This window comes from Trichogramma pretiosum, unplaced genomic scaffold (assembly GCF_000599845.2).
Source record: "Trichogramma pretiosum strain Unisexual culture from Peru unplaced genomic scaffold, Tpre_2.0 scaffold109, whole genome shotgun sequence".
In the NCBI taxonomy this organism is placed as follows: Eukaryota; Metazoa; Arthropoda; class Insecta; order Hymenoptera; family Trichogrammatidae; genus Trichogramma; species Trichogramma pretiosum.
Window position 1 is genome coordinate 33,975 of NW_019640787.1, and position 23,519 is coordinate 57,493.

At 40.2% G+C, this 23,519-nt stretch overlaps 1 protein-coding gene across 1 annotated transcript; it reads left to right on the top strand.

Moving 5' to 3' along the window:
• Positions 1-8,783: 8,783 nt before the first annotated feature.
• LOC106653979 (zinc finger and BTB domain-containing protein 41-like) lies at positions 8,784-10,642 on the top strand. Its single transcript, XM_014373651.2, has 3 exons — positions 8,784-9,155; positions 9,230-9,344; positions 9,415-10,642. The coding sequence occupies exons 1-3, from the start codon at positions 9,130-9,132 to the stop codon at positions 10,108-10,110; spliced, it is 837 nt and encodes a 278-aa protein (XP_014229137.1). The 5' UTR covers positions 8,784-9,129; the 3' UTR covers positions 10,111-10,642.
• Positions 10,643-23,519: the final 12,877 nt, after the last annotated feature.

The following is a 23,519-nucleotide window of genomic DNA, read 5'->3' on the forward strand; positions in this document are numbered from 1 at the left end:
TTGTCGTTCTCGTCGTCTATTCTTCATCTCGTCGACGATCCGTTTCTCCCTCTCCCGCGCAAACTGCTCCGTATTCTCAATTAAATCACGCGCTGCTGATCGAATCTCTCTCTCTCTCTCTCTCTTTCTCCCTTTTCTGTTTTTGTGCGCATCGCGCGCGAGTAAGAGAGCCGAGTTTCTTCGACTGTTTTTATTTAACGAGATCGCGATGCGAAAATTTTCGTTAATTAATTGGCTCTGTGTGCGCGCTCTCTGAGATATATATGTGTGTAAGTGTATGTATAGCTCTCCGGTGCACTGCGAGCGCACGATATCGTTCTCTCTCGCTGATCGCCGTTGAGGAATCTCTAATTAGCTGCTTAATAGCGCGTGTCACCATTTTCTGCCCTGCTCTGTTACTCGTACTGTACTCGGAGCATGCGGCGCTCTGAACCCTCGAACTGTCTCCTTGCAATCGCACTCGCAATGTGTTTAGCGAAACGAAGTGCATTGGTATTTATTTTTGATACCTTCTTCAGGGAACAAGAAATTTTTCGAAACAGTAACAAATTGATTGAAACTTGAAAAGCTCAGCTGTATAAAGTATTGATTACCACAAGCGAAATTCGGCTTGAAATTTCAGCCACTCGACATGCCAATCTGGGTCAATAATCGATTGCCCTTGTACGTTATCCACTTCCGTACGAACGTACATAGATATAACAGTGGCATTGCAATGCGATGGCACGCGAGCTTCGATTCCGTCGAAATGGTATTTAAATCAAAGATAAATCCAAAGCGTGGTAAAACTCTTAAATGTTTTTAATTGTACATTTTTGCGATTTCGACGAGTCAATCGAATTGGGCGCAGTATTAAAAGTATTAAAATGGTTCAATTTTTTTTTGTTCTGGAAACAAGAAATTGCGAAAATTAGCCATTGCCAGATGAGAAGCATCAACAGATGCGAAAGAGGCAAACTACCAATGGGTCAGCCTGCAACAGGTGCGCTATACGAATGAAAGCCCGTATGCGCTATATCATATAACTTGTTAAACGTTGAATGAACAGTCCTTAAATCGATCGCAAGCCCACTGCAAATGTTATGCAAAGTAAACATTGAGTAGTTTGTGAGTTACCGCTAGGTGGCTAACACTATAAGAGTCACATCCACAAGGGAAGTAGTAAAGTTCCCTTAATAATCCATCGGAAACATCTTCATTTATTTACGAATAATATTATATACCGGTTTACTTTGAAAAATATCATAAAAGGATAATAAATACATAATAAATTATTTAGATCAAGATAATATTATTTATTGACTCTTTAAATCAAATAAGCTGAATCATAAACTAAACTTCTGCAAAAAATTGCAAACTGTTTAACACACTGGTGCTAATTCGCACCTCGCGGGATTTTCCACGCGTATTCCTTGAAGGTAAACGCAGCATTATTTTCATCTATATTACTAATCGAGAGCTTTTGATATAGAACCATTTTTGCGGTGGGGGAATGTCGTTTGGTCATCTCTGTAATGAGTACGTGAACTTTGAAATTTTCGGTGGAATTTGAACTAGAGTGCATTTTGAGGGTTAATAATAATGAAGAAATGTACTGAGCGCGCATCTGCATACAATTTACAGCAAATGTGGCTTGCTATACAAGCCTAATTAAATTATCGATTGAAAAATTAGATATATTTAGTACTTCCGCGACATTTGGACTTCGTCCGAATGCATTCGTTCATTTATTGAGACCACTTCGACGCTGCCACATGCGCGTATACATTAATACAACCATCCACACTTCACGGCTAAAGAAGTGAGATATTTTGCATAAAAATTCAGAATCTCGAGGTATGTGGGTCCAGCTGGTTGTCGTACACGGCCGGGTATATTATATTTTTCCACGGCGACGTCGCGAAACAAGAGGGTGGTTCGTTTCAACGCGCGCATATTGGCAACGATCGAGATCGCCATCGCAGGTACGGCACACACACACGTTTTCCGTACAGGCTGCGATACACCGGCCGATCGCGCGCACCGGGATCCCGAAGTATTTCGCATCGATAATCCGCGGTTTCTTATACGGGCTGTTTATTTATTAATCCTGTCCGGCTCGCCTGCGTTTTTCGCATTTTTGTCGATTCACCTGCGTATGTATACATTATATGTACAACGATCGACTTACTCTTATCCAAGCTCTTCGCAGTCGAGCAATAAATTTTTCATTTTTATCGTACCTCGCCTCGATATTAGAAATTGTAACCCCAATCTTAAACATCGTGCCAATGTGTGCTCTCGATATACCTCTGACCTTTAGCCCCCAACATTCGAGCCTAATTTTATCCTCCGTTTTGTATTACTCTCGTTCGAGTTCATGTGTGCTTTCGATATACGCCTTTCGCAATCTATCCAAGTTACATATTATGCGCGCAACGACGCGGCCAGCAGCTTACTCGCAGATATATAATACGTATATATGTATAATATTAAAATAGCAAGGAAAAAAAAGGCGATACGATAAAGAGCGAGATACGTGCATAATATAATACACAGGCCGGGGAGCTCGATACGAGCCCGCGATCGGTGGCCCACGCACGGCGCGAGCGCGAAAAATAAAGACAATACTTGTTGAGCGGTATAAAGTGCTGCTATATACGTTTGTGTGTATGTGTGTGTAATATTTGAGCGATTCATGCTACGATGACTGTTAAATTATTGTAGCGAGATAAGCATCGAAAACGTGTTCGCGCGCGCGCGCGCGCTCTCGCTCACTCGCCTCGCGCTCCTACATACTGTATATAGATATATGTATACTCCCTTATGCGAATGTATATTTTTTACTATCGCGTTGTATCGCAACTCACGTAAATCAATATACACTCGTACACACAAATACACACACACACACACACACTATTGACTTTCACTTTTCAATAAAAATTAAAATCTGCTTCGCGCTATAACATTTATATGTATTATTATAATGCACTGCCGGTTTTGCTCGGCAATCTTGTACGGTTGTGTGTGTGTGTGTGTACTCCATGTCTCGAGCTCCTTTCTTCGTCTGCAGCATGTACGAAGAGAAAAAGTACCGCAATTTCTCACAATCAACAAATAAATTTGCGCGCCGTTTTTCTTGCCGCGGCTCGAGTGTTTTGCATTTATACAGCTCGGAGGCATTGAAAATTCGCTCCTCTCGGTTACAAGTTCATGGAAAGATACTTGGAATATAATAAATCGAGTTGTATACCCGGGATACATCGATCATTTCACATTTGGAGGTCGTGCATCGCGTATGAGTGACGTGATGTGTTTACGCTTTTTACGTATAAACAGGTAAATAATTGTCTGTGAACGCGAAACTCGTGATGATTAAAACGAGTTTATCAAAAATTGTTTACCGGTGAAAGGTAAAGATCTAGGCGTTGACATCGAGTAGTAACTTACTTACAAAATAAAAAATACAAAGTCAGAAATCGCTCGCTTATATACTAGGTGCAGTATATAATTTTTCTTTAGCATATATTGAATTAAATTTATTTATAAATTATACATATAATCGTTATTTATGGTACGCCATTCTGTCCTCTGTACTGGAAGACTATATGAAAACATTTATTCGACTCCGGCCTTATAGTTTAAATTTCACAGTAGGCATATTGCAGTCAGTACACGATTCTGTCATTGTTCCATCTCGCTTCTCATTGACGCAGATGAAGCTTAAGCTTAAAGGTACCTTAAATTATTTCATCGAAACTTGAGTAGGTTTCGAGGCGTACTTAGTAGCGTCTGGTACATATTCTATACAGAATCGATGCTGTATCATATATATATAGTTCAATTCGATCGGAGAATTCGTACGAGTTCGCGACAAAGTTGGATCGGAATGCGCAAGAGCGAGATTACGATTTGTCGTTAGCCTTCGCTCGCGCTCTCGATAAAGTCTCGTATACAGTACTCTGCATACGCGCGCGTATGTGTGTGTGTGTGTGTGTGTGTGTGTTGCAATTGATACGCGCAGGTCCATATATCCTCTTAATCTCTCTGCGGCAGCAGCAGCAGCAGCTCTTTTCCATGTGGCTAGCTGCTGCAGGCCTCGTGCACGATTCGTATAATTTTTTTTATACTTGTATACGATGAGTCCGGTGATTACGGTATGTGTAGCTTGATGTACAATGTGCATCGACTAATTGTTCAAGGCAACGTCTATATGTGAGTATACGCGCTGATTTTGCCTATTGAGAAAGGGAAAGACAGAGAGAGAGAGAGAGAGAGAGAGAGAGAGAGAGAGAGAGAGAGAGAAAGCGACGCGACTACATGCTATATATCGCATAGAACAATAGGAGGGGGATGAACGAGCGTCGCGAGTGATTTATATAGAGTACTCGCGATCGTTACATAATTTACGACAATTGGCCGGAATGCGCAGGCGTAATCTAAACGTACTGAATCGGTAGCGCATAATTCGGCCGCTTTCGTCTATCGAGCTTTTCCAGATCGAATCTCTGTATACAACATCGTTAAAAAGACACTTAATAAATATACAACAACAACAAAAAAAAAAGAATTAGCTAAATAATGATCCTCGACTCTTGAGCAATGTCAATGTATTGTATGCACATTATAACGGAAGGAACGCGGACGTCCTTGACTCTCGCGCGCGAGTCGCAGTTTTGTTTTCTCGATCAAAGTCGTCGATTAGCTGTCGCGCGCGCGCGCCAACGCAGAGCGCGCGAGCGCACATTACGCACGTTGCAAATTATATTCGCGATATCAATCGGAGCAATATGGCTCGTTAAGAGCGCGTGTGTGTTCTGCGTGCAGTGCTGTATACGGGGCTGCATTATCAACGAGGCGTGCCTTCAAGGATCGAGATCGCGTATATATATATGTGTAGGTCTAAGCGCTTATTATTTTGTCTATATCTCCGACTAATCGTCCGAGTTGCGCTCGGCTATATATATACATACGCGCGATAAAGCTCTGCTAGCGCTGAGTGCATGAGGCAGGGAGCTCAAGATCTGGACAATGAGGCAAGAGAAAAGGGATGGAAAGATAATAAAAATGAAAAATACAAAAAAAAAAAATTGCGTTCGCCGTGAAGTAATCGTAGCAGATACAAAAGCTGCAGCAGCAGCATAAGCCGCGGAATTTGTCTCGTTCGATTACATATCCGTACGTATATGTATGGTACGGAGCTTTGGAGCCGGGCGCAGAGGAGAGAGCCAATACGCGAACTCTCGCGGTCGATTAGATTTTCACGTTCGCGCGAGCGCAGTCGAGGTTTCCTATCGATTGTGTGTACATATACAGGCTTGACCAGCTGCACAATGCAAAGATTCAATTTTCCAACCGTTAATACGTGCCGTATATCGCGCGCCACCGTTCCGTATTTTATATATCGTCACTGCGCGGGCACGCGCACGATTTTTTCTTGCTGCGTGCTGATGCCGAGTACACCGTATACACATACAGATATATAATATATATCGGAGCTAAGTCGTTAGTCCGCGCTCCTATCTTTTCTCTTGTTTTACCGTGTGTGTATAAGATTTCGATATCGCCTGCGCGCGCGCGCGCCAGAGAGAGAGAGAGAGAGACAGAGATTTTTCCATGTTGTACACGAGCGCGTACATGCATTACACCGGCCCCCGAGATTACATTTGTTCGGTACTCCACGCGGCGGCGGCGGCGGTGATGGTGATGGTGGTGCTGGCGACGGTGGCGTTGTGTATCGCTGTCTTACCTACACGTACATAATCGATATTTACTTTGAATCGCCATGTTATAATTGCCTAACGAGATCTCAAATGTCTGCTATGGCTGATTGTGCGCATGCGGCCCCGATTGTGAGCCGATTTTTTGAATGGAACTTGTTGTTGTTGTATTGATTCAGGTAGCCGCGAGACAGATCAAGGAGATTTTAGCCAACGATTTTTTAATTTGACTAATGCTGTACTCGCAGTAACCTCGTCTCTAAATAAAAAAACAAGTAAAACTCGTAGCGAATGATCGTCGATCGACTTTGTTCGCATTCATACTTACAATAATAGTCAACTATTATTACTTATTACTGCGTCAGTTCGCCGAAAAATGTGTCAGTGAGTCAGCTCCGCTCTCGTTGTTACAGCTACACAGATTATCGAAGTAATGCGTAGATCATAATAATATACCCCCAAACTTCGCGTTCAAAACCATACGTCATATATGTGCGTGCGCGATATGCAGTACCTATATATATACCTGGCCGTTTTAACGTAAAAGCAGCTCGCTCGCGATCTCGACCTCTCGCTTTACTGCTGCAGCGGCTGCTGCTCGAGGCTGTGTGCGTTGCGATGCCGTATCTCTCGTTACACTTATGCAACGTGGAGATTTATTGTCGATGATTATGCGAGCCGATCGAGGCGCAGGCAGGCAGGCAGCGCAGCGCAGGCATATTATATACATATAATACAACCGAGGCGGGCGCACGCATGCCATGCACGCGCGCCCGTTTAGTCGCGAGAGATATAGGAGAGAAGAGGAGGAGGAGGAGGAGAAGGTGGTGGTGTTGGATGATGGTGGAGAGGAGAAGACTCGCGCCCTCGGGTGCTTCGAGCGATACATTCGATTGACGGCTAGATGCTCACTCTCTCTCTCTCTCTCTCTCTTTCTTCCATGCGTACACACTGTAACACAAACACGTACACACTAACCGGCCGATTGTTGCGCAAATTATGCGCCGAGGGCTGCAACCATGCCCGCTCTTTAATGCTGCATCGCGCTGAGGTGTGCCCTCATTTATGCTGCTACGCTGACGAACGTGTATGCAGCGCGTGCCAATTGATTGAACAGCTGCTGCGGTCACCATCTCGTCCATTTCGTCGCGAGGTGCATCTCGTTTTTGAGCTTATATCCATCCTCTCTCTCTATCATTTTTTCTCCAGTTCTTGCTCAGTTTTTTATGCGATTGATATGCTCGCTCGAATCAAGCTATCCTGTATGCTGCACACATATATGTGCCACTCATTTAGTCGCACTCGTGCTGAGATATATTGCCGGTATCGTGTGGGCTGCGAAAAATATGGGACGACTATTAATTAAAGAGATTTTTTCGCCGATATGCTAATGCGTGTATCGCAGGAAAGTGCACCAATATAGTAGTAAGTACGCGCGTTATGCGCCTGGATACTTATACGACTGTATAGGCCTCGGATGAATTTTGACGAGGTAATATTTCCAGATATCCAATCGTGTATTAATACCGTTCGCTGCTGCCGTTTATGCAACTCGATCGCAATATGCACACGTATATATGCTATATAAATAACGCTGCCCCGCGCGCTCTCAAGATTTGCTCACTCTCGCTGTACTCGCGCCTCGCGACAAGCTCGCGAGAAATATTGACTGATAATACACACACATGGGTAAAGGAAAATTGATGTTTTGCTTTAATTCGCAGCTGCCGCTGCCGCTGCTGCGAACGATGGCGAATCTCGAGCGAAGCGCGTGAAACCAAAGGTAACTCGCGCGATATAATTCTATGATGCGTCGAGCTCCTTCTTTGATACTTGCAAATCTTGAGGAGTTACATATTAAGTACTTTATCGCGTGCGATAAATCGTACTTTTATGGATCAACATTTTATATAATAATTTTAAAAAATTTATATAGAGTAGGTATAAGGTAAAAAAAATTTTCTTTTGATTATCTTTAATATCTGACAAATATTTTATTTGATTTCGATTATATTTTTATTAAGAACAATTCTATTGTATTTATTTCCAATGACAATCAAAATTGATCTTTTTTCTTTCTATGTTTCAGGTAAGTGATTTCATTAAATTCTCAGATTGTTGCGACTTTGATGATAGTAAGTACTTTAAATCTGTGAGTAATTCATTTTGAATAATGTTCAATAATTTCGTGTAAATATGAACTGAAGTACATACATACTACTTGAATGGAAATCAAGTATAGCATATTACGTTTTTTTACTGTATTGTTTAAAATTAAATTATGTACTGAGAAGACTTATAGTTTGATACACAGATTTGATATATTTTTCGGGGTACTAAAACTAGGTGAGACTATTTTTTTATAACTGCAAAACTCGAATCAAATCGAGATGCGCCGACTTCGATGTGCAATCACTAATGCGCAAAGGAATAAAATAGTCAAACCAATTGTATACAAAGACTACATTGTAAAGAGTAAATGAATGGCTCTCGAGTTAAGATCACTTGTTGAAACGTATGTATACGTAATAATAGAAATGGTTATCCTCTTCACGCTCATTTTAAAATTGCGCGGTTAGCTCGTCGTAATAAATTTAACCATTGTGAGCGCACCACAGCCGATACTCTTTTATAGTGAACGTATTTGCAAACGTGCAATTTAAAAAAGGCGCGAATCATAAGTTACGGGTGATTTTGTCGAGGTATGAAACAACTTTGGATCCTTTTACTTTCGAGAATCTACATTTTCCTTGACTCGTGCGTAAATTTACGATTTAAAATACACAAGAAGATTCTAATAATTCTAATTTTTTTACCACAAAATGGAAAAATTCAACAACCCTTTAAAGAATTTTTAAAAAATTCACATATTATTCACTAACGTATAAAAATCCACGTTGGACAAATGTGATAGGGATTGATGATTAGTTTATATTTCATGCATTTGATGCATTTTCCCATGTTTCTGAGACTTATATGAACCATAACAACGTCCACTGCGCCTGTCCAACGATTAACATTTCAAGTGTGATTTTAGCCTCAAATTTTTATTGATGGTTTATTTAATTAAAGAAAAAAAAAAACAAGCATTTTTGTAGAGTATTATTTCAAATTCTATTAACCGAATTGACATAGGGAGAACAAAGCGATACACACATTGTATTCAACTACGCATGGACGGTAGAGGGGAAAAGCTTAGGTAGGGGGCACAGTCGCTAATACATACGACCGATGTGTTTACTCGCTGGTGTGAAGCTGAGTTCCACGACGAGCAAGTGTATTTGTGTATACAAATTATTTCTGCTGTAAAGTACAGGTCTATGTTTGAAATCGAGTCATAGTTTTAACTATTTGAGGCGTTTAACCTCAAATAATTTCTCAGTATATGCCGTGAAAAATTACAGTAAACAATAATATTAAGAAAGAGATGGAAAACAACAGTGATGTAGTTAGGTAAATAATTTTGTTTGTCCTACTGTCATGATAATTTTTTAGAGCGATTTAATACTGAATTCGATATTCATCAGGGTGAAGCAAGAATTGAACGATACTTGGTTGAATGCAGATGAGGATCATATTTTTGATTTGGTGAACTTTTGCAAAGCCAAAAACTTTGAAACATCCCCGTTAAATAAATCATTGGTGAGTTGAACAATTTGAATTACGTTTAATAAATTCACTATTTGAAACTAGCCCACAATTTTCATTTTAGACAAAACACATCAATGAGGCTATTATTTTACATGAAAACTTGGATGAAAAAATATTCATCGACTTTGAGTGCAAAGATGTAAAACCTTTTCAACCTATTATGAAAGAAGAAAACAAAAATCCGACCTATCACATGAGTGAAAGAAGTCCGATAGTTTTGATAAAAAAAGAATTCAATTATGATTGTCGAGACAGTTATACGACAAGAGCCAGGCTAAATAATCATACGAATACGATACCCAAGAAAAATAGACCGTTTAAGTGTAAAATTTATAATGAATCACATTCCTCCAAAAGTAACCCCAAAATTCATTTAAAAATAGTACACGATCATAGCAAACGCTTCGAATGTGATATTTGCCATAAATCATTTGGAAGAAAAGATAACCTGAAAATTCATATAATTACAGTACATTATCGTAGCAAACTCTTTAAATGTGACACTTGTCACAGATCATTTGGACAAAAACATTACCTGAAAATTCACATGAATGCAGTACACGGTCGGAATAAACCTTTCGAATGTGAGATTTGTCATAAATCATTTGGATACAAGACTAATCTCAAGAGACACATTAGTATAGTACATGATCGTACCAAACGCTTCGAATGTGACATTTGTCACAAATCATTTGGATATCAGAGCGTACTTAAAAAGCATAGAGTAACAGTTCATAATCTTGGAAATTCCTTTTGAATGTGAAGTTTGTCATAAGTCAGTTGGACAGAAAAGTAACTTCAACAGACACATAAAGGAAGTACATAATCTTAGCCAACTCTTCAAATGTAATATTTGCCATAAATCATTTGGAAGAAAAGGCGACCTGAAAATTCATATAATTACAGCACATTATCGTAGCAAACCCTTTAAATGTGAAATTTACCACAAATCATTTAGACAAAGAGCCAACCTTAATGTTCACATAAATAGAGTAAATAATTGAAGCAAACTCTTTGAATGTGAAATTTGCCACTATCATTTGCACATAAATGCAGTACATAATCCCCAAAAACCCTTCTAGTGTGTCAGTTTTAACAAGTCATTTGGACATGACCATATCATGGGCTTGATAATGACCATACACGATGGTAGAAAATCTTTTGATTGTGAATTTTTGTCACAAGTCTTATGATCTAAAGAAAACTTACACGATAAGAGTTAAATTTCATAATTGTATCAAATTTTGTTAAATGATATTTATTATGAGACACGTTGACACAATAAATTTTTATTTACAATGAGACCTATAAACGATTGACATGACTATTTTTTAATTTTGTACAAAAAACTGACATATTTTATATTCATATTAATCTGTCATAAAACACAAAGCTATATTATATCCTTGGTACATAAACTAATATACATAATTTTTTTCAAATCTGGTCTGAATCCCAAATTCCTAAAGTGGTCCGATAGTTCTGAAAAATTTCACACGTGTTCATATAATGATTTAAAATCTTTTTTTTTCTCTAAATTTACGCTTATCGAGTAAAAAATAATTAAAAGTTTTGTACCTTAGTATTTCTTTGGCTCTTTGAGGTCCCAAAACCAACTGAAGAGCCAAAGAATAACTTCGAATGGTTTTATTTCATGTTAAACACTGAACGAGTAGTGATATTAGCGGGAAAACATGATTTTCCGTTCTCTCAAATACAAAAATATCCGAAGAAAAAGTGTCTAACAAATATTTACATTGTTCCCGCATTTCCAATTTCTTAGGAGTTCGATGAACAAGTCGCGTCAAGTGAGGAAAATTTCAATCGCGAGCTTAACCTTGAATTTTGTTAGCTTATGAACCTTGAAAGTAATAAGAGATGCAAGGAAGTATTAAAACCAGCAGCAGCTAAACTTGTACAAAAACCCAACTTCATTCCTCTTCCTCTCTCGCCCTTTCTCACTTGCTTTATCATATTCGATCGGATTTTCATTGAGACTCGCCCTATGCGCGCACACATACACCCTCCCTAGCGCATGTCTTTATCTCGAGATTTTTTCTACACTTTCGCTCACGCTCTCTTCTCAATGTTTATCTTATAGGATCATCGTCTGCACTTTGGATGTATGAACGATATATTGATTCGCCTCCATCATCGCAACTTATGCATATATCTCTAGGTATACGAGAGGCGCGTCTTCTAAATGTTAAAGTTATACTCAAGGGCAGTGACGTTGTAGCTTTGCCTTTGATAGAAAACAAGCGTAGATAATTGTGCATCAACGCGCAGAAGTTTTGCGTATTATTACGCGTCAAAGGCGAATTTTCTAATTCACGCTAGCGAGCGCTATAACAATACTGTATTTATCGCGTGCGATTTATAAGACGAATCTATGCATACAAGATTGAACTATCGACTCGCGAGATCATTTTTCTCGACCGCAGCCTTTGGTTCTCGTGCATCGTTCAGTCTCTCTGCAAGCGATACCCTTTACGCTGATATATAAGTATATAATATATAATACGTGACCAAGCGTGCGAATCTTATCTATCGCCAACTTCCATCCTGCACTTCTCTCTCTCTCTCTTTGGCCTTTCTTCTTACTTCTTTGCGCGTCGACAAGCTTTCTTTTTCACTCCGATGTATATACGTATATAAATCTTTGCTTTTAGAGCTGGACTCGCTGATAAAAAAGCCCATCGCGCTATCGAGCGAGCTTTTTCCATTCGAGGATGTAAGCGATGTTGTCGTTCGAAGCAGCTTGTATGCAACTCTCAGCGATGAAAAAAATAAGAAAAATTGATGAAAGTCAAATAATTCTGATTTCCAGAATGACTTAGACAATTATGATAATCAGTGCGAAAAAGTGTATTATCTATGCGTGCAAGAAACGACTGCAACCTACCGAACAAATTAAACCTGTACATGACATTTTTTAATGAATTAGCATCTTTTAGTGCGTTATCAGGTTAAATTTTAATGACACGTGATTGTTTCTATATTGTATCGTATTATGTAACTGCGTATTTCCAATCCGACGGTGGTGGGAAAAGGTTTTTCTAAGGAGCTATCACAATGACGGGGTTTTCTTGCTAATATACGAGTATGCGTTCAGTCGCTAGTTGAGAGCTACATTCTTGTAACAAGCAAGTGTTTACAAATAATATCAGTATGAGACTGTAGGTCGTGTACTTAAGATCGAAGCGCAGAGTTGGCTACACAAGGCGTATAACCTAGAATATTTTTTCAGTCTAAATCGTGAAAATTCATAGTGTGATTACATATAACCAAACGAGTGATGGAAAGTAGCGGGGACATAGTTAGGTATAATTTTTTCAGTCTAAATCGTGAAAATTCATAGTGTGATTACATATAACCAAACGAGTGATGGAAAGTAGCGGGGACATAGTTAGGTATAATTTGTTGTTCACACCATATTTTTTGAAACTTGATGGATTATCAAACACGATTATTCTTTAGGATAAAAGAAGAACCGAACGGTTTTTGGCCGGATGCAGACGACGATAATATTTTCGATTCGGTGGACTCTTGCGAAGCTACAAACATTAAAACATTAACATCATCAGTGAGTTGAAGGGTTTGAGTCATTTTCTGTTTGTTCACTATCAAAGACTAAGTAACGTAATTTTAATTATAGGCAAATCACAGCAATGAGGCTTCGGCGTTACAGAAAAAATTGGATAAAAAAATATTCATTGATTTTGAGTGCAAAGGAGTTAAATTGGAACTGAAGCCTATATCGAAAACTATTTACAAAACTGAAGCTCAAAGTAATTCACCAATTGTGAAAATAGAAAACCAAATTCAGCCAAATCGCTTGAACGATAAAGTTCTATTGATTTTGATAAAAAGAGATTTCGATTATGATAATAATTGTTTATTTCCACTCTATTTCCGATTGAAACGTGATGACTCCAAGGAAGTGAAAATATTGAATGAAAGCATTCAGACCAAATTATTTTATGAATTTAATTTGTGTCAAAAAGCTAAAGGAGAAGAGAGACTAAAAACACATATCAATACAACACACAAGAGCATTAAACCACATGAGTGTGAGATTTGTCAGAAACCATTTGTATATCAGAATGTACTTAAAAGTCATAGAGTAACAGCTCATAATCTTGGAAATCCCTTCGAATGTGATATTTGCCATAAATCATTTGGATACAAGACTAATCCCAAGAGACACATTAATGTAGTACATGATCGTACCAAACCCTTCGAGTGCGATATTTGTCACAAATCATTTGGACGAAAAAGTTACCTCAAATCTCACATAGAAGCAGTACATGATCGTAGAAAACCCTTTGAATGTGACATTTGCCACAAATCATTTGGACAAAAAAGTAACCTCAATAAACACATAATTGCAGTTCATGATCGGAGTAAACCTTTCGAATGTGAAATTTGTCACAAATCGTTTGGATACAAGCATATCCTCAAAATTCACGTGAATGAAATACATATTCGTAACAAACCCTTTGAGTGTAATATTTGTCACAAATCATTTGCACAAAAAAGTAACCTCAACAGACACATAAGGACAGTACATGATCATTGCAAACCCTTTGAATGTGAGATTTGTCACAAATCATTTGGAGAGAAACGCGTCCGCAAACTTCACGTCAACACAGTACATATTCGGAGCAAACCCTTTGAGTGTGAGATTTGTCACAAATCATTTGGATACCCGAGTACATTCGAAAGACACATTAAGAAGGTACATGATAGTATCAAAACCGAGAAGCTTAAGAGTAGATAGTTGGATATAGTAAAGACTTTTGTAGTTGGTATGGGTATACTATGTAAGTGTTTACAATTTTTTTTGTAAAACTTTCACATTTCAATAAAATGTTTCAAACTGTTATTTATTTTGACAAGACTGTTAATAACTGTGACTCACTTTTCAAACTAAAATATTAATCTTTTTTGGTCTTCAATTCGTTCTTCCAAGTATTACTTTTGAACCGATCTTTCAACAATATATTTATTTATCAATTGAATTTTTCTCTAACTAATTATCGGCCCTATGTTTGTACGAGTAGAAAATCTTGCCTGAAAGACATAATTATTCTTCAACGCCGTCTGACAACCCCCAGAATTGATTTTAATACACGTGGAAAATTGAACAACTCGAATCGTTCAGAAAACAGTACTTCGAGTAGTAACAATTCCATTCATCCGAACAAATTACGTTATGTATTTAATGATGAAAAGACATTATTTTGCAATTATCGTTCGACTACGAAGGAAGTACTGTCAGTACATCACACTGTATATAAATTCGTAAATTTATCGCGATCACTATTTTTATAAGGTAGGATTCATTATGTATTATGGAGAATTTTTCTTCGAAAGCACGGAAATGATTTGTAAGTTTTAGAGTGATGAAAATGTGAAAAAAGTGGAGTAACAGGACACGAAATCCATAATTCTGTATACGTCTATATCTGAGCGTGCGAGGGAGTTAGTACAGATGTATCGATGGCGTACACGACGTGATTCCCTACGAGCGTAAACCCCGTCGCCGCCGTTGACGCTATGCTGCAGACGAGATGAAATAGCGATAGGCCATATAGATGAAGATCAATGAAGCCGATTGCCAAAGTTATTACTGGATAGGCGTGTGCGTCAAGATGAGGAAGAGGAGAATGAGGGTGCACGTACGTCTAGATATAGGGGTCGAAGTTCCTCGTTGCGAGGGGCATGTATTTCATACAGAATACGCGATCGTATATAGTCTCGGCGCAACACGCAGCGGAGTATAAGACGAAACGATATCGCACGCGGTCGAAAGAACCAACGTTTAGCAGTTCAAAGTGACGCGCGTAACTGCACGCGGCTTTAATAATGCAATATATAGCATAGTCGTCTTTATATGCCGCGAGTACAACGCGTATACAAGCGTGTATAACACGCGAAGAGCAGAGATCGTTCGAGCAAAAATAGTCTCCACGGCGAAACAAGGAATAAAACTCGTCACTCGCGGCGCGGCTGCAACGGCAGCAGTACCAGTTATTTAGCCGCGGCGCGTGCATTTAAAAGTCAGATCTCCGTATTGTATTATTGTATGTATACGCGTGGCCGTAAAAGATTAAGCGACTTTTAGCCGATATAACGCGAACACAACGTGAGCATTTGTGTGTGTGTGTGTGTGTGTGTGTGTACGAGCTTGCCCCTCATATAATAATGCGTGCCTATATGCAGGAGGTCTTTTGTACATTACGATGCTCGCGAGATTGCAGAGGAGTATGGGCAGAATTCATTATTGTGAATTTCCGTGAGTGAGCGAGCGCTGGGCTATATATAATATATTGTTAAATATATACGAAAAATATATAGGTAGACGATGATCGGCGTGCAGCGGCAGCATATATATGTGTAGGCAGCCGCGGCGAGGGCATATATGTATATAGAGAGACTACTACTACTACTACTACTCCCAACGTATATTGCGCGCACAAGGATCGAGGAGAGTAAGAGAGAGAGAGAGAGAGAGGGATTGCGCGCCGGGCGCATGCGAAAGCGAGATAAGAGTCGCTGTAAAGATAAGCAATTCTGCCTCTCGGTGTGCCTGTAAATCCGCAAATTGTTGAGTGCTTCGGCTCGGGCCTCGGAGATAATCGCTTCGCCGTATGTGTGTGTGTATGCGTCTGCGTATATATGTGCTTATACACAACAAGCTCAAAAGCATTGCTGCTTCTGCTGCTCTGAGCTGTCCCGCTGCTGCTGCTGCTGCTGCTGCTTAAAGACGACCATCATCGGCCGGTTATAAAGCTATAGACCGCGATGCAGGCCGATTCGTCGAGACGATACGGACAGGCCGAAGTTTGCGTGCGTGCGTCCGTCCGTCCGTGCGTGCTTCGTACGAGCGAGATCATCGAGCAATATATATTATAGCAACAGCATTTATATATTCGGGGTACACGCGCGGCTCCAGATCTGTTTTTTTTTTCGTAAAAAATATAATATAAATCCGATATATTTTTCACGTATTTCTTTTCCCCTTTTCTCTCCAATGCCGGCCGAAAAAAACATTATTTAAACATCGATAAACACGCTTTCTAAAGAAGCTCGATTGCGGGCAGAAGTCTGTTGCTGCTGCTGCGCCCGATAGCTCGGCAAGCCCGAGCGGGCGCATAAAAAAAAAAATTATCGCTCCGTGATTTTCTGCATTGCTCGCGTATCTTTATCGCCGTGCGCTCGTTGCTGCTGCTGCTGCCCATTTTCGAGACGGCGAAATCACGAAATGCCTGTTTACATTGAAAACTTTGAGTTTTTGCACGTGCCGCGCCGTTGCGCGCTAAATAAGGCGCATTGTAGTTTTTTTGAATTCGCGTAACGTTGTGAGTTACAAAATGTATAAAAGACTTGAAGGATGAGGACCTGATAGAAACATTGATGACGGCTTGAAGGACCTTTTCAAAAAAATGACCATTTAAAATTTTTTTAAATATATTATCATTATTTGCTTGTTTTTGGCGAATTTTCTAATATAATTATGTTAGAAAAATTAAGCGCATTTTAAATGACCTGAAAATAACAATTTAATTGTATCAAAAATTTTACACCTGTTTTTTAAAACTTTATATAAATACGATAGTATAACTTTAAGCCTCCACCACTAGATGGCGAGTAATCTTTATCCGTATAATCTGCAAATGGCAAAGTCAAAATATTTGTATAAATCAAAGCAAGGTTTCATAACTACAAAGTTTTGTTAAGTACAAAGTTTTGTTTTGTTTATAGTGTTTATGAGAATTAATAATTTGATATAAATCTAAGATGTAAACTTCATAAATTTATAACAACTATTGAAAAAGTATTAAAATAGTAATTTGCAAGAATTTTGTAGTAAAAAAATGGTCATTAAAGACACGTGGAACATTATTTATGGCCGTAAACTGATGAGGAAAAGATTTCAGTTTTGATTAGCACGCGTCAAATTCTAATGACCATTTTATGTCAAAAAAATATTTCCATTGGCCAATAGACCAAATTGTGCATATTTTATCGCAATTGTAACATCTATGATCGTGCTTGCAGCTGAAATGCCAACATATCACTAGAAATCGTAATCGTGATCGTTATCAATCATTCGTCTTTGCAACTGCGATTTCTGAAAGAAAATAATTCAAAAAATACAAAAGGATAAAAAAAATGTAATCAGCCTGTCACACGTCGAGCGATACACACACAGCGCGACTCTAATTTTCAAGGTTTGAAGTGTCTTACACGCAGCGCAGTCTCTGGGCTTTGAAATGTATGCACGCGCACAACGTTTAGTGCAATCAATATATATATAATAATATAATATATGCAACGCAGCGGACGCGACGTTTGCGGTCGAATACGCGTGAGCGGCTAGACGCAGCAGCGCCGGGCGAGTATGCGTGCCGCCGTCTATGTACACATGCGCAGCTCGCGTCGAACAATAAGGAAACGGCTAAAGATAAAGCGCGAATATCAGACAATACGTTTGCAAAGTTATCGCTCGCGACCTTTTATCTCTCGCTGTTTTCTGTGCATGTGTGCCGCGCACACTGTGCATAATGCAGCTGCACACTTGGTTACAAAAAAAAAAGAAAAAAGAAAAAGAAATATAATAATTAGACGCTAGCTGCGAGCGCGCACGGTGCAACGTACGGTATCGCTGATAATACATGCCTCGTGGTGTTCGAGACAAGCCGAAAGTATATCTTATGAGAAACGAAACGGGTGGAGTTTTACCCACATGATCTTAAAATACGAAATCTTCATCCTTCGCGATGGGAATTTTTTCGAAGCAAAAAGAAAGAATGGACTCGGTTGATATAATTTTTTCTGCGCTTTAATTCCCGAAGCATCGCCCCTAACTATCGTGACATTAAACTAATCTTTATGATTGAATTTCGAGTCCACATCTAAACGCTGGCTTTTATATTAAATCGTTTTTTTCACGTATAGCAAGCTTCTCTCTCAAAAAACCAGACCAACACAAAAATCTTGTCCAACAAAACTTGCTGCTTGCGCCAGGGCATAGGGCGATGCATTATACACATCGTCGAGCGCGGCGCAAAAAGTCCGCAGAAGTACGAGCAGCCCGCCGTACACCCTTGTAATCGTCGGATGTTATCAAGTCGTAGTCGTCACACGCATACGGCGTATATGTGTGTAGTCTAGCTCCGGTACGGGGCGACCCCGTAGATGGCTTATCGTTCGCACTGTCGTCTCGCGGATAAACTTTGTCGCGTAAAAAGAGAGTTCACGTATATATAATACGTATATATATATAAAGGTGTCCACCTTGCTCGCGACTCGTATAATCTTCCCTCGCGCACATGCGGACACGACGTATCAGCTGCTGCTGCTGCAGCGAAAATAAAAGGAGGAAGCTCGCGAGCTTCCGTATCGTATACATACATTTATATACGCGCGGCAGCAGCGCACGTAAGATCTGAAAGCTCTAGTTCTCTTTTCAGTGTTTGTCGACTCACACGGTGCAGTAACGCGCGCGCGCGCGTGCACACGGCATAAAGCATACATTATGCATGTATAATATCCAGGGCCGGGCCGAGATGTCAATCTTCCGGTCATCTTGGCCGAATGAAAAAAAACATGTATTAATCAGCGCTGGCCTCCTTTATTTCTATGACTCTCGAGCGAGGCAGATAGAGATATAGAGAGCGATGTCGTACGCGGCTTTGGCAGGCAGGCAGTGCAAGCACAAAGACGCAGAAGTCCATCTGGTTCAATGAAATCGGACTTGCTTTGATCTTAGCAAGGGGTAAAAAGCTCGCAACTTTTCGTGTGCCATTGAGAGACTTTTGGCTGTGCTAAAATTCAAATCAAAATCAGTACTTTTCTTCAATTTTTTTCGGCTTTTTTTTTAAGTGAAGTGTCCCCGGCTTCGGCTCTCATTGCTCAAACTCACCACCAAGCGAAAAAATATCTACGAGAGACATTCACATTAGAATAAATTGACGATAATATGAAAATTATTAAAATAATATTAACAAATTGATAGGAAAAAAAACTATTAATTTCACGAATTCATACTTTTTTGTTTCAATTCGTTCGTAGATTGTAACAAAATTTGTTGTATTCATATTCCGATGAGCTTTTCGATTCCATCACCAGATGGAGAATTGTAAATACGCAAGTGGCAGGAAAGCTTCTGATTACATAAGCTTGAGACTTTGATTGGTCTGTACTGAGCACGATTAGAGAGTTTTTAGGTATACCTCCCTTCTCTCTATGAGCCGAATAATTCCGAAATATTTAGACATCCGTAAATTTGGATCTGATTGCCGACCTGTGGCAGAATAATGTGCATTCAATTGCTGCTAAGTCGTAAACGGAGCAACGCAAGTGTCACATCTCATCTGGGAAATAATTGATTGTTCGGAAAATCAAAAGAAATGGCAATATAGTGGCAATGTAGTGTTCAAAGATACTATACTATATGCCCTACTCGACATAGATCAATAATATTTTGCGTATATGCGAATTTTTGGCATCACATTCTAGTCATAATTTTATTTGCTTGTCGTAGATTTGTTTTAGCTGATTTGGATGAAACTGTTCAATTATACGTCATAATAGTGCTTCATAGCAGTGCGTTATTTTAAAAGAGACTTTTTATTGGCCTTACCAAACCACGCGTTTAGCGCATATAATAATTAATACAAAAGTATACGTACGTCTGCCACTAACGAGCGTCGCAATCGTCGATTCTGCAGCGCTGTTGCATTGCGTGAAAAAAAAAATGATATATCTCATGATGTACTTGAAATCGAGCCGTCTGCATTACACAGTGTGCAATGTCTCTCACGCGGCACATATATACACGGATTAATCCTTTCGACGCGCGGGCGCGCGCGATATCTGCAGCTTAAATAGAACTCAATCTTTTCTCACTTTTTTGCCCAGTTCGTCGACGGACGCAGCTAGCTCTTACTTACACGCATTTATATACCGCACTACTACGTACGGGCGCTGTGTCTGAGTGCAGTTTAGCCTAGCTCTCTGTCTCGGTCTGGGTTTCGCTGCTTATGTATACTTGCGTCTTTTGTACATCGCGAGTATATATATATATAAGCTGTGTATCAGCTCGACGAGATCACCGGGAATTCCCTTTTAATCTCGCAGCGATCGCTATCGGGGATGCAACTTCGTCCGATTCTTTCCCGCGTCTCGAGCTCTTTCCTATTTATTTTATATATATGTACTTTTATATGTATGCCGTATGCGTGCGTGTAAGTACACACACACACACACATACACATACACGTCGTACATGCATAATATACTCATGCACCTCGCATGGCATTTATAGCGCTCACCTCGTTATACTATGACCTACGCACGCGCGCGCACACACACACACGCACGAGACAAATGAATTCTCATTCTTTTTGTTGCGCGCATTTTTTTTTGCAGCCATTGACATTGTTTGCCATACGGCGCTATGATATACGCGTCGAGACGAGTTTCCCCCCTGACTCTCTCGTGTGCACTGCAGGTTATATTATGCACGGCATTACGTTGCAAAATTCATTTCAATTCCATCCCGCGCCGCTATAATGATATACTCGAGTCCTTATAAATATATTACGCGTGTAATAGACATATTTATATGCTTTAATAACGAGCTGGAAACGTTTTATCTAGATGAATAGCGTTGAAGACAGTGAAAGAGGGAGAGAAAAAAAAATGTGGCTACCGAATTGGCCACTTGGAGAACGTGGCAGCTCGAAGCAACGTTCGAGCTTAATTATAAATTTCACGATATGTTAATCCGAATCGAGTTGATTATATTATAACAAATTTTTCAAGTCCACCGCTCAAAAAATTTGTACGAGCTTTACAATCAACGACACTAATGCTCGATCCACACACATGTTCATAACGATGTATTTATAATTATGTGCCCAAAGCGAAGGACAGTACGAGACTTGTAGCGTTGCTACGAGGGCTGCAGTGGCACCTTATACGATTGGGAAGTCTATACATGCACCACCTATACATAAGTAATATACTAAGGTGAAGCTATCTCAAGCGTTGACACTGCACTGCGGCGTGCATTCGTACACGTGTGTTGTGCATGTATATATTTGTGTCGCGGGAGCAGAGCAGCAATACCTGCGCAACTGAGATATACTCCAATATGCTCCGGTGCGATATATTGTATGCACATGCGGCGCGAACACAACTTTGACCACATGGTCTTCGCCGAGGGTATGTATTATACTACGTGCGTATGATGCACCTCGTATACATAAATGAGAACTTCCAACTGTATATCTATACGAGTGTCGCCTATACGAGTAAGAGAATCACTTTCGCCAGAACTCGCATTGAAGTGTATTAAAATTTGCGTTTCTCAGCTCATATAGGTGCATCTTGCAGTCTTAGGAACATTGAAAAGTTCATGCGTCTCTTTTTTCGGAGTTCAAAGGGCGTGTGTGGAACCTGAGGAATACGAGTAGGTAATAGGACTATTGACAGTAACGTACTGTACTACAAAACGAATGGTCATTATCACATGGGGCAGTGGTGAACTGTGTGTGAATATCAAAGTTGTTACCAAGCAATTCCGTAAAGAATAAAAACCATGAACGAAGAGAGCGAATCGATAGTATAGCTTCAATACAGAACTCAGTAAAATTTACAGGAAATGTTATTTTATCGGCTTTATTCACTTTTCTCTGCGTGCCTCAAGATTGGCCGTTAGATGGCGTATTCCGAGACAGTCGCTCTGGCAAGTTGTAATCCACTTTCTTGGACACATAAGTAGGAGTGACTTCTCTTATTGTAGTAATACAAATTTCACTGTGTGGTGACTTACTGTCCAGCAGTCGCATATGCATAATGTAATTAATGGAATTACTAAATGTTCACCTTTCGTTTAATCGTCGCCTGTAGATAAAATTATCAATCGCGAGAGTTTAGTTTAGCTGCTGCCTCCGAGACGAGCAAGTCTCAAATAATAAAGCTCCTAAATTATTAATAAACTTTACTCATTCCTTGGCGTTCCTTATACAGCTGTTCTCTTCTCTTATAGAATCTTTCAAACATTCGAATCGTAACCGAACGCGGGATACCTACGAGACTTATGCCGCTTGGTGGCGGTACAAAGCTCAGTCCATTTATATATATTTCCTACGTAATCGATACGATTGACTCTCGAGGTCCCCCAAGAGTTATTTTTGCTTTTCATTGCGCATGCCCGGCAAAAAATTCGATCGCGATAAATCGCGTTGCTCGAGGATCCGAGTCGAGTCGAGTCCAGCGCGACGACGATCGCTTTGATGGATCGATCGATCGGTTTCGCGGCAAAAAGTCGAAAAATTGCGCGCGCTCGCGAGATCGGGAGACGCGAGCTCTATACCGTAGTATCATATGCAAGCTGAAAAAGTGCCAGCAATGCGACCATTGGGATTACTTCGGTATATATAATATAACGCGGCCGATGCCGAGAAGTCTGAATAATTCATACATATGAACGTGCGGCGCGTTTCTCGACTACAACTGCTACTGCTACTGCAGAAGTGTACTTCGAGAGCACTGTGCGCGGCGCGCGCGTGCAGTCAACGCACAGAGAAAGAGAGTCCCGCGCCACGTAACCGCGAGTGCGTTTTTTTTTTCACGAAACGTTACATATACACGAGCACGTATCGCTGGCATATGTGGCACATGTAGCTGAAAATATACAGGCGCGAGCGCGCAAAAAAAAGTGCGCCGCGCACAAGCCGACGATAAAGATCTCTCGCTCGAACTGCGCGCGCGATCTCTAACGCTAGCGCGTATTTTTTTTTTTTTTTTTTCTTATAATACACTCGCATGCGAATCGCCGTCGCGCGAACGCACGCAACCTCCGCGTATATGACGCTCGTATCCGTTGTTCGCGTCTTTCTAAATAGCAGGTAGTAGCAAATACAGAGGCAGCAGCAGCGTCGAAACTATAAACGCATGCACCTGCACATGCCGCCGCGAAATCGTGAATATTCGCGTTGTTCCTCGGGCGAGGGTACAATGGGTGACGAGGAGCTAGCAGCGGATTCATTCACTGACTATGCTGCACCTCCCGCGTCGCGCGCGCCATGACAAATCTCCGACGCGCCACGTGGAATGCCAACGATTCGATTCGTATGTATATATCTA

Excerpts from the sequence above, each read along its gene's own strand:
- LOC106653979 (XM_014373651.2), top strand. The coding sequence starts at position 9,130 with ATGGAAAACAACAGTGATGTAGTTAG. Across the intron at positions 9,156-9,229 it reads AACAACAGTGATGTAGTTAG|GGTGAAGCAAGAATTGAACG; the intron begins GTAAATAATTTT and ends GATATTCATCAG. Across the intron at positions 9,345-9,414 it reads CCCCGTTAAATAAATCATTG|ACAAAACACATCAATGAGGC; the intron begins GTGAGTTGAACA and ends TTTTCATTTTAG.